Source organism: Hippopotamus amphibius, chromosome 8 (genome assembly GCF_030028045.1).
Source record: "Hippopotamus amphibius kiboko isolate mHipAmp2 chromosome 8, mHipAmp2.hap2, whole genome shotgun sequence".
NCBI classification, from domain to species: domain Eukaryota; kingdom Metazoa; phylum Chordata; class Mammalia; order Artiodactyla; family Hippopotamidae; genus Hippopotamus; species Hippopotamus amphibius.
In genome coordinates, this window is record NC_080193.1 from 71698762 (window position 1) to 71713201 (window position 14440).

The 14440-nt window shown below is 51.1% G+C and overlaps 1 protein-coding gene across 5 annotated transcripts in view; it reads right to left on the reverse strand.

The window, feature by feature from the left end:
* UBE2F (ubiquitin conjugating enzyme E2 F (putative)) overlaps nt 1–14440 on the reverse strand; it is a 90904-nt gene that overhangs the window by 47882 nt on the left and 28582 nt on the right. For all 5 annotated transcript variants that reach the window (XM_057745961.1, XM_057745963.1, XM_057745958.1 and 2 more), the window contains 3 exons: nt 6997–7089; nt 6053–6225; nt 1189–1322 (listed from right to left, as the gene is read on the reverse strand). In XM_057745961.1, coding sequence (XP_057601944.1) covers nt 1189–1306 — 118 coding nt within the window. In that variant the 5' untranslated portion in view covers nt 1307–1322; nt 6053–6225; nt 6997–7089. The remainder of the gene's footprint in view (nt 1–1188; nt 1323–6052; nt 6226–6996; nt 7090–14440) is intronic.

Here is a 14440-nt window from a genome sequence, read left to right on the forward strand (position 1 = left end):
CCAGGCCCCACCCTCAGACCCCACAGGGTAAACCTTCCTGCACTGTAACAAACCAAATACAGTCTAAAGCTCTCCCTGACATAGAAGATATCGCGAAAATATCAAAAATGATTCTTACTCCATCTCTGACCCATCATCCATCAGGCTGGGAAAGCCAGAGCTCAGTCAGGATTCAGGGCCAGAGGGAGAACTGGGAAGAGTGCACCACTGACGTCTCCCTGAACCCGGGGCCTCCTGTTCCCACCCCTTCCCAAACTCAGCAGAGCTTTGCTTCTGAGAAGGCCCAACACAGGGCCTTCATACACACCAGGTCTCCCACCATCAGATCTGTTCCTGCACATGCAAATGCCAGGAACCCCCATGGTGTCCACCTAACACAACATGAAAATAGGCAGTTCTAACAAATTACTTAACCCTCTGTGCTTCCTAGCGCCTTATACTTTAAAAAATGCCAACACGTCATAAAGTAAAAAGTGCTGCAAATGTAAGCACTGCTTTGTAAGCTCCTTCAAGGCAGAAACTGTTTCATCTTTTGCTGTCCCCATGACCCTAGGAAACTGCCTTTGTACTCAATAGTTATAAATCTGTTCAATCAATAAATGCAAAAGTTCCACACAAACACATGCATAGTCACACACACATCATACAGCCCTTCTCCAAAGACTGCTGCTCTAGGACACTCTGCTATTAATTCTGGGACGAGAACCAATTTTGCACAAGGCTCTCCTCAGACTGTGACTTGAATAAGAGAGAGAAGAATCCTAAGAGATCACCGAACTCCACTCCCTCCCTCTATAGGTCAGACACTCTGGTGCTGAGGAGTCCAGAAGACAGGAAGAAATCACTCCCAAACACACGCACATGATGCCAGATGATGACAGCACTGAGCCCAGAGTCGTAGGTCTGCTGGTTCCTGGTACCTTCTTCCTTCTACTAGCATTCTGGCAGGCCCTATAGACACTTTCCCAAGTGGATAAGACACCCGTTCTAATACCATTTTCATGTCATTAGCATTCCCACAGTGTGTGTGCACAGTACAAAGTCCTTCTGTTGTAGGTGATAAGCAATTATATTTAAAAATACTTTCAAACAGGTATTTGTATTCAGCAACAGGCTGCTTCGTATCCCAGGAGACCCTCCAGCCATTTTGTTACGGGATATACAACAGCTCACATGGATGGTCGTTACCTTTAACAAGCAGCCTGTCTCGCACAGAAACCCGCCGAGTGGAGTCGGAGGCCGTGGCTGACGCCCGGGATCCTTTGAGACCATCATCCCGCTTTAGTTTGCTTGCCAGTGTCAGCATCACTGCTACCTTTATCCTGAAAGACCAAAAGCAGGTTAAGACAGCGCCTGGACAGTGAAGACAATGATGTAAGGTGACTTTTAATCTTTTCCCCCATAATTTAGTTATAGAAAAATCTAGCATGTAAGGTACATTAATAGGACTGGATTTCTTCCTTGTGAATTTGGATAATCTCTATGCCTCTCTAAATCTAATTTTTTAAAATATGAATGAAAATTTAAAAAGGGAGAGCCAAGCATTTAATACTCACTGGGAGCCAGGCCCTGGGATGTAGCAGTGACCAAGGTTGCAGGTGCTCATGGTCTAGGGCAGCCTCTGCTGATGGGCTCCATGTGGGCCCACCACTGTCCACTAGGAGGTCTGCCTGTCCCTGCTATGGGGACCATGCATCTGCGGGTGTGGCCCATCGCAGACTGAGGGGAGCATCCGCCTCTAGTGAGGAGGAACGCCACAATGCTTTCTCTCCTCCTTCCTTTAATAAAGATGTGGCTAGAACTTTAATAAGCATCTTCACGTTTATTTATGTTGCATTGTACTTACATTGTTAGGCAACAGCAACATAATGAAGTTATAATTAATGCCCCAAACTAGATTCTTTTCACTTGGCTGCTTCCAACCCACCTATGTTTCAGGTTCCCTCACTGACAGCTCACTGGGAAGGATAATAAAGACCTAACACAGGTGATGCACCTGACTGCTTGGGAGAAAGGACTAAAGATGTCAGCATTGTTCACAGACAGAACTGTCCTCTAGAATCTGCCTTCTGTTTCTAATAGAATCCACCATTCATCTGACAGGCTTCCTAACTCTTCTTGCTTGCTTTACCACTTGGAGAGGAATTCTGGAACACCTTTTGATTGAGGACAAATGTTGGTCACCAGCTCAACATTTTCATAATTTCCTTTGTTGCTTCAATATAATTTCCTTTCAATACCACTCTGACCATTTTCAAAAGAAAATGATCTAAAACTTCCATATGAAAAACATGACCTAAGCACAGAACTTTTAGTTTGAGGCCAAGATCTTAATAGCCAAACTAGAGGAATAACTCTCCCCCAACTGGTATCTGTAACCATTTTAACCCAGGTCCCTCACACAGCTTTTCACACCATCTTCTGTGTATCCCCCCCTACTCCACAAAGACTGTAAGATTTTCTATTATTTGTACCATGAAAACATATTGAATATTATCTTCTGAACCATACAGGGCCCGTGCACAAACACACACACACACCTGATCCCTTTAAGAATCACCAGTCTAAATGCTTCAAAAGATAGTTCTATTACACATTAGCGCTCACAAGCTTCTAGAATTTCAAATCTGACTCCTACTCTTTTTTTATGGATGTGGACTCTGGGACAACCGGGGCCCAGGAACTGGTTGTCTGAGGCCACTCAGCTGCTAGAAGAGGTCACCACAAAAACACCACTTTCCCTCATGTAGATGATGGGAATGTTTTTATCTTGAATGTGGAGATGGTTTCAGGGGTATATACATACATTAAGACTGATCTCAAAAAAAAAAAAGACTGATCAAATTGTATACTTTAAATATGTACAGTTTAGTGTACTTCAGTTATACCTCAATAAAATCGACAAAAATGTGAAACCAAACCATCACTTGTTTCTTTTTTTTTTTAAATTAATCAATTTATTTATTTTATTGGCTGTGTTGGGTCTTTGTTGCTGCACACGGGCTTTCTCTAGTTGCAGCGAGTGGGGGCTACTCTTCCTTGTGGTGCACAGGCTTCTCATTGCGGTGGCCTCTCTTGTTGCAGAGCATGGCACATGGGCTTCAGTAGTTGCAGCACATGGGCTCAATAGTTGCGGCTCATGGGCTCTAGAGCACAGGCTCAATAGTTGTGGCACACGGGCTTAGTTGCTCCGCGGCATGTGGTATCTTCCTGGGGCAGGGATCGAACCCGTGTCCCCTGCATTGGCAGGCGGATTCTTACCCACTGCGCCACCTAGGAAGTCCATCACTTGTTTCTTAATTCCAACTCTACCATGCTATCTCCTCAGGTGGACCATATGAAGAGGACCATAACTGACGAACACACATCATCTCAGCTTCACCCAGGGCAGGGGACTACCCGTTCAGTTTACCAAGTAACCTCACAAGGGGGGGCTAGGGGTGGGTGGGGTGGAGTCAGGAACTCCTGTGGGGGCTCCAGCCCACAAGCTACCAGAGACAGCGGCACCATCTAGAACCAGGCTCTCTTGCTCAGCAACTTCTCCCCTTTCCCCCGCCACCCTCAATGATCTAGTCTGTAACCCCTCAAGCAGATCTGATCCCAAAGCAGTGTCAGCCTCCCCAGCAAGCCCACTGCCAGGCACTTAGACTTGAGCACATCAGTCCTGCCACAATGACGGGGTCACCTGATGATGGGCCAAGATATGCATCTAATACAAAGTCCACTTGGTTTTTATCCTCTAGCTGACCATGGTAATACAAACATGCCAAACAATAAAAGCACAGCGTGTGTAAAGAGAGTTGGCTAGGCAGTACCCTAGGAAAGTCATATTAAAGAGCCCAGTGGAAACGTGAGTCCCAGCGCGCATGACTGGTCTGCACCCAGCTCCCTGCGGACCTGCACTGAAGGAGCTGCTCAGAAGGTCCTGGCAAGACTCACACTAAGAAAGGCTCACGCCAAGACATCCTTCTGCATGGTTGCAGTCTGAGGACTCTGCTTAATTATCTTACACTCCCAGCCCACACCAAATTCTTCTCTGTGGGCAGAGGATGCCTCATACGCAACTCCATGTAGAGTCAGATTCCTGGTTTCCCATCTTCAACAAGTCTGTAGCCCTTAATAAAATACACTGGACACTGACTACGCAAGATACAAAAGAAAACACTGGTGTTCTGTTTTCCATAGAAGACAAAACTTATTTTCCTAACATTCTAAGAAATCTAAGTATATAACGACCATCTATTTCTGCATCATCTGTAACATTTTCACACACCACTTTAGGGATAAACCAAAGGCCTAATGTGGGAATGTTTCATTGTTGTTAAATTAACTCTATACAAAGAGACCTGAAAATAATTATTCAAGCTGTCAGGTTAGCTGAACACCTGCAGTTTGCTTCAGAATTTTCTTTTCCTTCTTCAGTATGCTTCATCCCTTGAAGACCTGGTTTAAAACTAAACTTCCCCTTGGCTGCAAATTACTGACTGTGGCAGCATTTTCAGTAACAGATCAACTACATGCAATAGCTCACGGAGTCTCTAAATTCCACAAGTTGTAATTGGCCCATTTAAGTTCTTCCTCTGGGTGGGACTTGCTTGCAGACTAGACTGTTCAAGAAGATTCTGATGTGCTATCTACCAGTCTCATCATCAAGCAGTATTTACTCAGTGTTCCTGCCTGCAGTGGCAAAATCAGGCCATGTCACCTGTCCAGGGGCCAGCCAGCTCACGGGGTGAGGAACTCCTCATTTACAATTCTTCCTGCCTTGGAAGAGTCCCAATCTGAGTGTAAAAGATGAAACTGCAGGTCACTAAGGGACAACTAACTTCTCCAGCCAGAGGCCCAGATCAGGACACAAAAAAGTCCACACCCCACCCTCCTCCTTTAGAATGCCAGGGCCCAAGGATCCTCCCACCTGGCTCCATGGTTGGCTGAATGATGACCTTTGGAGCCCAATCCTTTTATCTGAGCAGTAAACCTGTCTCCTCCTGCACTGCCTACTATCTGAGTGGCAGGTATGTCCAGGTGAAGGTCCTTAAGCCCCACACCACTTAGCCCGGTGGTGATTTCTGTCTTTGAACATCTCCCCCACTCTCGCCCTTCCCCTGCCTTCATCCCCTTACCCAGCCAGGAATCCTCTGCATAAGGTAGGTGGGCCTCCTCCCTGTTCCTCAACAACACTCCGCTCATTTCTGGAAGCTTCTGCTCAATCTGACATCCAGGTCTGGAATGCCTCCCTCCCTTCACCACCAAATCCTGCTTCTTCCTCAGGATAACAGATTACTATCCAGATTCCTACATCTTCCCCAAAAGACCCTTCTCCGGCCGCTCCAATCTATCCTGACCCCACTCCAGCGCTGGAGAGAAGGCAGAGGGGCGGGCCCGATCCCCTCTTGCGACAGATGAGGGAACTGAGACCCAGGGAGGGGAGGGCCACACCCAAGATTACACACCAGCAGAGACTTGGCCGTACAGATTGGTTCAAGACGTCTCCCCCGCTCCTCTGCCCCCGGAAGACCCTCCAAACCAGCCGCGGTCGCCCCCGGTTGTGGGGAAGCCCCGGGCAAGTTGGCAGCCCCGCTCCTCCGCACGCTCAGCGCCCTCCTGGCCTAGCCATAATCCCAGGCGGTCAGGAGTCCGGCTGCCCGCGTCCGAGTCCCGCTGCCTCCGGCCACGTCGGGCCGGTGACCTTGGGCCCGCTCGGCGCTGCGTTTCCTCCCGGACAATGCGGCTCGCGGCTCCCCCGCGACGGCGGGCGCAAGCGAGGCCGTGTGTGTGCCCGGCACAGGTCTGGGCTCGGGCGGACTGTCCCTGGAGCCCAGCCGCGGCCAGCGCCCCGGCCCCGGGCCCGCAACCCCGGCCCGCGCCCCGCGCCCCGCAGCGCCCGCCCGCCGGCGCCCGGCGCCCAGTCGTGAGCACTGGCGCGGCCTGAGGCGGCCCCGGCACCGCCCGTCCTCCGGCCCGCCCGCCGGGTGCACCGGCGCCGCGGGAGCCGAGCCGCCCTCCAGCCCGCGGCCGCCCCTCGACCGTCTAAGGGCCGCGCGCTCCTCACCTGGGCACCCCGAAACAGGCGAGGCGGGCCCGGCGCCCAACACCATGCCCGGCCGGCCGGCGGCGGCGAAACGCAGCCCCTCACAGCCGCACCGGCTCCGGGCGGCGGGACCGGAAGTGGCGGGGCGGGGACTCCGCCGCTCTCACCCGAGGCGGCCGAGACTGCAGCGGGCGCTTTAAAAAAAAAAATTCAAAGCCCCTAAGAACTTTATTTGGAGCCTGACACGCGAACAGCAGCGTGAGCCGGCCGGGCCTGGGGTCGACGGCCGGCCGCTCGGGCCTCGCTCATTGGCTGCGGGAGCGACCTGGGGCGGGCACGGATCTAGCGGCCCCCGCTGATTGGCCAGCAGCGGCGACCGCGGGCGGGGTCTCCCAGTCAGTTCCCGAGGCTGCGTACAGCCGCGCCCCGGGCTCTTCGCTGTGTTCCTGCCTCCATTTATTTGGTCGTGTGCTAGGTCTGGGCCTGTGGCCCAGAGAGTGCCGGCGCAGCGTGGCCTGCAGGGGCTGCCAGGCCGGTACTGACTGCCTCGGTGGATGGGGTGGCCCTCTGTGTGCCCATCACAGTGTCAGGATGCGGAGGAGCAGGCCGCCCCACAGCCCGCAGTGTCGGGAGTGGGCGGGGCGGTCAGACTTGTAGTCACCAACCCCCGGGGTGCTCCAGGGATCCTGCAGTGGAATGGGTGGGCCCTTTCCTGTTGTCCTACGGTTTTTATTAATTCTTTTATCTCTTACACTTTTGTAAAGTACTTGCTTTTAAAAATCTGTCTCAGGGACTTCCCTGGTGGTCCAGTGGTTTAAGACTCCATGCTTCCAATGCAAGGGGCCGGGGTTCAATCCCTGGGGGGGGGCTAAGATCCCACCTGCCCCGTGGTGCGGCAAAAAAAATTAAAAATCTGCTTCAAATTGTTATAATTTCTAGCTCGTTGCAGTACAATTTATTCTCACATCCGTTCGTGTCCTGGTGTGGTTGGTAATAGGCGCTCTGGTGGGTCTGGCGGGACTCCTGGAGGAGTGAGCCGTCTGAGGGAAGAGGTTCACCTGGTGGACAGGGAGGAAAGACCCGAGGAGTTAGGATTTTATTTACAGAAGCCCCACCGAGAGGTTTTAAACGGTGGAGTGGCAATATCAAGTTTCCTTTCTAAAAGAGTCTTCTGGCCCTGAGAGAGCTGGTGGGAGGGGCACTAGGCAGAGAGGAGACCGAGTCAGGAAGACCAGTCACGAACAAAATTCGTGGTATTCCTTCTGTTTGGGAACAGTTTCCTCCTTCTTCACCCAGCTAACTCCTAAATTTTCCTAAGCTTAGACACATTTACTCAGAGAGGGCCCAAAGTCTGGGAGGTGCAGGTGCCCCTCTGTGACTTTGCTGAAGCCCTGTGCTTCCTAATTTCTGGTGCTCAAGACACTGTTGATGCCTGTTTCCCTAAGCTCAGCTCCTCAGGCCCTCCTCTTCTGTGTTTCCCATCCTTCTAACACTCCTCCCCACCCCTGGCACGAAAGAGGTGGTCAAACCACATCTGCAGATAAGTGCTGTGTGAGCTTGTTGCAGAAGTCCTGGTGACGGGAGATAAGGCCTTGGAGCAGGCAGTGAGTGGAGGTACAGTGGCCTGGCGTGAGTACTTGTCTTGCTCAGGAACAACGGCTACAGGATGGCCTGAGCACACATGGGCCCATGGTGGCCCAAATCTCACCACTGTGGATAAATGAAGCCATTTGTAGCTCCATTTCATGAGGTTGCCTCATGGCTTCACCTGAGCCTTATTTAGAGTTTACGGGGTTATTGACTCACGTAATCCTCACCACAACCTCATGAAACAGGTGTTTCATTATCCCCATTTTACAGATGAGGAAACCGAGGCACAGAAGTTAAGTAGTCTGCCCAAGAAGGCAGAACTGGGATTGGCTCTCAACCAATGCACCATGTCCTTTAGGCGGCAGGAGAGGGGCAAACCTGGCCCTCCTGATTCCCGGAGAAGCAAATTGTTTTCATCCGCGCTCCTTTAGAACTGAACTTTCACTAGCTTAAGCACAAGGATTTAAGACTAGATGTGTTCATAGAATCTAAGGAAACGGGAGCCCTGCCTCTAGCTGTCAGTGGCTCTGTCTGAGTCTTGGCCTCTGGGGGCTGGCCTTGTCCTCCCAGATGCCTCCATGGAGCTGGAGCTTGGCTTCAGATACATCTTTACAATCCAGGCCACAGAGGGAGCTGTCCTTTCCCTCCAAATTTCATACTCTCTGGGAGAGAATGGCTGGGCTGAGATCATGTGCCCATCGTCTGTGTGTATATGTGTGTGCGCACACACACATGTGCATCAGAACATATGAGAGGAATGGGTAGAGGACCAATTGTGAGCCTATAATAAGGAAGAAACTTTATGTTCTATTACAAGTTAATCACTAAAGTGATATTGCCTATAAACTTAAATTATACATAATGGGCCATCCCTAGGAACCCTGCCTCCTAGGTAATGAGCATTAAGCTACAATACTTTTGTTTATCTCACAGGAAACATCCCACCTGTGAATGGCTGCAGGAAGGAAGAAATTAACACATCCCTTCGGAGGCTGACCAGAACTAGGACTTTACAGCCTCCCCTTTTAGTATAAAAGAAGCCTGATTTCCAACTTGGGTGAGATGGTTCTTTGAGACACTGGTCCACCATCTTCTGCTGGCTTTCTGAATAAAGTCACTATTCCTGCCCCAACAGCTCGTCTCTTGAATTGTTGGCCTGTCGAGCGGCAAGCAGTATGAGCTTAGACTCAGTAATAAGCCTCGCAGAATAGTGCTGGTGCCAGGGAAAGAGCAGGTGGACACAATTCATCAGGTGTCCTTCCCCCCCTCCTTCCTCCCCTACCCCGAGAAGCTCAACCCAGGGCTTCTGGCTGGAACAGGGAAGGGGAGATGTCTCCTATCTTTTCAGCCATTCCTGCGCCTGGACACAACTGCACAGGCTGTCCCAGAAGCTGTCCTGTCCTGGTCTGGGGCTCACTGACCTGGTGACAGTACCACCAAGTCAGGGCTCTGGGCACTCTTCAGTCTAGGGCAGCCTAACAGCTGGTTACCATCACCTGGTGCAAGGGCCTGGGTGCCTGCTGGGTTAGGGTAGGGCCTCCTAGGCAGGAAAAGCCTAGGGAGGCCCTAAGGGGCACACCTCCCTTAGCCATCCACTCACTCTTCCTTCTTACACACACTGTGGACACAGCGGGGCAGACATTCCTGGCTCCATGTTTCAGTGGAGGGCTGCTTTGCTTCACACTGTCCTGTGGGTTCCAAGCCTTTGCCGGGGGGCAAGACCTCAGTGATGTTCCAAACCCAGCCCCTTGCATGGATTGAGAAAGAGCCCTGGCAACACTAGATATGGAGAAGACATGGGTGGAAGGGTCCAACTCAGCCCTCAGCTGGTATCTGCTCCAACCTGTTCTGTGTTGTTCCAGGTATACCAGGGCGTGCATCCTACCCTCCAACCAAGCCCTGTTCTCCTAGGGAGTAAGGCCCAGTATACTGAAGAGCAGGCCTGGACACACACAGGCCCATGTCCCTACAGGGTCTTCTGAAATCCATTTCAGTAAGTCAAGAACTATACGATGAGCATCTACCAAATGCTGAGTGCCAGAAGGGGACAGAATGTATAAAGCAAGCATAGACCCTGCCTTCCAAAGCACGAGCTCCTTGGAGAACTAGTACTGGTAAATCAGTATAGAACGGGGAGTACAACTGGGACTCAAGGTTTGCTCTGCACACAGGAGATCAGTCTCCACAGTCCCACTTGAGTTTAGAGACTGTTGGGGGAGGGAGGGAGGACAGCCATGCTGACCCTCGCCCCTGCCTTAGAGTCCAGCTGGGGAGGCTGAAGACAAACGTACAAAACCCAAGGTCCTCCGGGTGTTTTCTGTTGCTGAAAGTGGAGATGATACGTTATTGTTAGGACAAGCTTTATTGGGCCTTTTAGAGTGAAGGGCAGTGCCCTGGGTCTAATTGGAGAGGAGAGAATGAAGCAAAGATGAGACCAGACAAACAGTGGCTGACAGTGGTTATGGAGTACTGGGGGAGGTTGTCTTAATCAAAACTTATAGTGCCCTCATCAACCAGTTCTGGGATCCTTTGTAACACGAGGGAGGGGCAGGCCCCCTATAGTTGGGCCAAATCGGGGCTTGGATGATGATGGTGATGATGATGACTGTGGCAGCTATCCAGGCAGCAGACAATTGGATTCTAAGTAGAATGACTTTAATTACATATCTCGTATAATTAACTTTTGGCTGCTCCGTAACTGGCCTCCAGGGAAAGCATCATGTTTCCTTTCATTCCTTTAAAAAATAATAAAATGGACTGTGACAGCTTTCCTGAAAAGGGAATAAATCAGTGTGGTGTTTTAAATATTTCAGGATTGAGATTTTCCCGCTCACCCTAAAGCCACACTGGGTACATTTTTACAAGGGCTGCACGTTGTAACTGGAACGGAGACGTCGTACAATCAGCTCCCCAAGGTCCCCGCTGCCCCTTCCTGCAGGCTGCACTTCGGTGATTCTTCCCCCCTTCAGGCCACCCGTCAGAGCAGGCCCCCACATGGCCAAGCCCTGGGTGAACACTACACGGGAGAGAAGCTGCCTTCCTCTGAGCCTTTTGCTTTTACTTTTTTAGGGAAATATATTAAAATCATCTGCCTTTGTCATACTGTCTCCTGTTTTGCATCGCATATTCTTTTGTATGAGTCACTCACTGAGGTCCGTTCATGTTTTCAGATGTTTTTATGCTGCCGATGAAAAGTTTTTATAGTTTAGGGGACATAAATAGTAGGGATGTACATGTGCGTGTGTGCATGTGCGTGTGACCGTACAGGACAGGCTGAACAATGCCCCCCCTGAAGACGTCCTTGAACTAATTACTGGAAACTGTGAATATGTTACTTTATGCAGTAAAATGGACTTTGCAGATTTGATTAAGTTAAGGATTTTGAGCTGGGGACTGCCATAGATGGAATGTTTCCATCCCCCCAAAATTCATAGGTTGAGCTCCTAGCCCCCAAAGTGATGAAATTAGGAGGTGGGGACTTTGGGATGTGATTAGGTCATGAGGGTGGAGCCCTCATGAATGGGATTAGTGCCCTCATAAAAGAGACTCAGACAGTTCTCTTGTTCCTTCTGCCATGTGAGGACACAGAGAGAAGGTGGCCATCTATGAATCAGGAAGTGGAACATCCTCTGTTACCAAATCTGCTTATACCTTCATCTTGGACTTTCAGCTTCCAGAACCATGAGAAATAAATTTCTGTTGTTTATAACCAGCCAGTCTGTGGCATTTTGTTATAGCAACCTAAATGGACTAAACTGGGGAGTGTGTCCTGGGTTATCCAGGTGAGCCCATTATAATCACAGGGTCCCTCACAGGAGAGAGTCAGGACATCAGAGCCAGTAGTGGGGGTGTGACAATGCAAGCAGAGGTGGTGGTGATTGGAGGAAGGGGCCTGAGACAGGGGCACACATGGCCTCTAGAAGCTGAAAAAGACAAGAGCATGTCTCCCCTGAAGCCCCTGGAAGGAACAGGGCCCTGTCGACCCACTGATTTTGGATTTCCGACTTTCAGAACTGTGAGAGAATAAACACGTGTTTTTGGTTTAAACACTGTTGGTTATGGCACTGTGGGAAGCTAACACATGGTATCTCCAGGAATCGTGCCGGAAATGGTAGTTGGTGGCTTCCAGGGAAGCCTGGGAGCTGGGTATTTGGGAGACCTCCCTGGAGGACAAGGCAGGTGCCATCAGCCCAGGGCTCACAATCATGGGATTCAGGATGCTCAAACCACTCCTGCCGTGAGGTACTGCTGCCTGTGTTTTATATTTTGTACAATACCTATAGTTTTTGTTGCCCTAAGTATCTGACATTGTCCACTTTGGCGAGTGCTATGGGAAGAAATGCCACAAAACAGTTTTTCCTTAAAAAAAAGAAACCCATGGTTGAAAATGTACATCCATGAGAGTTTATGTAAACACTCGAGAGAAGAAGGCCAGGAATATGATCAGGAGCAACCGTCCTGTGTTCTGAGCATCTGTAACAGTCCAAGATGAGGTCCATTGGTCTGCATCTTGGGCTGCAACCCCTGGGACCACATTGGGGTCACCCAAGGCAGTCACCTGGCACATCGAGGTAGTCCCACCTCCAAGGAGAGCCCCTCCCCCTACAGCCACAGCTCTCTCTCACTGGAGACTGGGGTGAAGAATCAACATTCCAGTAACTCCTTTCCAAACCCTCATGACTGATGTCTGACTCCAGAACTCTGGTGATGGCTGCACTGTGGATCCTATTTGTGAAGAGGAGGAGCCGCCGTTCAGAGTGGACCTGGGCCACTGCTTGCTCAGCTCTCATCAGGTGACCCAGCACAACCCTTCAGGAGGGCAATAAAAGTCCTAAAAGCCTTCAAATCTTTTGACCCAGTAATTCCACTCTAGGGATTGGCCTGATGGAGTAATCTAAAAGCAGAAAAAGCCCTGGCACAAATATATCCATTGTTACAGAACTTGGAAGCAACCTCAAGCTCAGCATTAGGGGAAGGTTAACTAAATTACCGTTCATTTACTTACAAGAATATTACACGGTGATTAAGCTTGATTGTTATGCAGATTATGTAGAACCATGAACATACTTATTAAATTAAATAAACAATCAACATTCAGATTGTATAAATTCAATGACTGCAATTCTGCAAAACAAATATATGGGCAGAGACTAGAAGTAAATGAACAAAAATGAATAAAATTTTTGTTTCAGAATGGTAGGATTTTGAGTGAATTTTCCTCATTTTTCTTCAAACTTTATTTTGTCTTCGTAACAATACAAAGGTCTCTTCTAAACATGACTGATCCTTAAGCACACGACTTGGAGCACAGATCCCATGTCACATAAGTGACCTTAATGCTGCTCCTCACTAGAGAAATAAACATGGGGCAGCACACGGCTTCCCTGAACAGACTGTTCAAAAAACAGGCAATCCAAACCAGACCTTCCAAAGCATTTCTAAATTTCAAGAAGACAAAATTGTTTTGAAATATATGGTGACTATTAGAGGTATATTAGTTTTCAGTCAGATCCACATGGCAGAAGCGCCCCTCCACGTGCTATAATACAGTTCGTTCAAGTCCAACGAAATTCTGAACAATGCTTTCTACAAGAAAATACAGTCTGCCCCATGGCAGTCCCCAAAGACGCTCCAGGTAAACAGGGCCACTTCCTCCATCTGAGAGGCGGGGAGAAAGACCCAGGGTGCCCTGGGGCAGACTACAGCGAAGAGAGAGGCCACACGCAACAGGATGAAGAAAGACTCAAGGTATCCGCCCTCACCATCTTTGCTACCTAATATTATTCTGGAAGTCCTGGCTACCTCCATAAGACATGTGCCAGAAGCAGGAGACGGTTAATAGAAAGGACCAGGCAGCAGGTCGGTTACATAATGAGACAACGTGACCAGCTCCCTAGAATGTGCAAGAGGACCCGGGCTGCCTCTCCGAGGCCACGTGAAGGGGTCGCCAGGCCGGCGCGAGGGTTGTCCTTCCACCAGGGGGACACTGGGCGAGGTGCCTGCCCCCCAGGGCAGCCCGTGGGGGACACGGAGGTGCGTCTACACCGGCGGGGCAGTCGCGGGCGCTCTGGACGGAAGGCGCGGGGTGGCGCCCTTCTCGGCTCTGGCCTTAGACCAGGCCGGGCTGCTGGGGTCAAGCCCCTCGGGAGCGCCCGGCTCTCCGCGGCCCGGAGGGCCGGGCGCCCACGCCGCGGACGCCGTGCTCCTCCGGGGCAGGGGGCGCGCGGCCCTGGGCTAGGGGACACGGGGCGCGGTCACTCGGGGCGCGGCTGGGGCACCTCTCGGCTGCTGAGCAGCCCCTGGTGCGCCCCGTCTAGGGCGCCCTCCGGACGGCGGCCTCTCCCGGGGGTCCACGCAGGAGGTGGCCCACGCGCCGCAGTTTTGCCAAGTCCCAGGCCGCCGGGATTGGGTGGGAACCGCACTCGGGTGGGGGGCCGCCGAGCCTGGCTCCAAGGGTTGGCCTGCGATGCTCGCGCGAAGGGCGGGGCCCGGCCCAGGGCTGCGAACTGCATCCCCACCACCCGGCAGCCTGGGGTCCTGGCCTCAGAGGAAGCTGGAGGGGCAGGCTGCAGGGCAGGACCTGCCTCCAGGGGGGCAACTCAGAGGAGCCGCGGTAAAGCTAAGCAGAGGAAAGTCATGAGGGGAGACGCTTTATACACCTTTGGGAAAGGCTTTCCTGCATGGGGAAGGCGGTTACCTCTCCCAGGATGGACTTGAGGACCACAATCCCAGCCATCCCGCCGCCTCTGCTCACCACCTCACAAGAGAGACTGCAAAGAGTTTCTAGTGCAGGTGGGTTGTAGATCTAAATGTGAACGG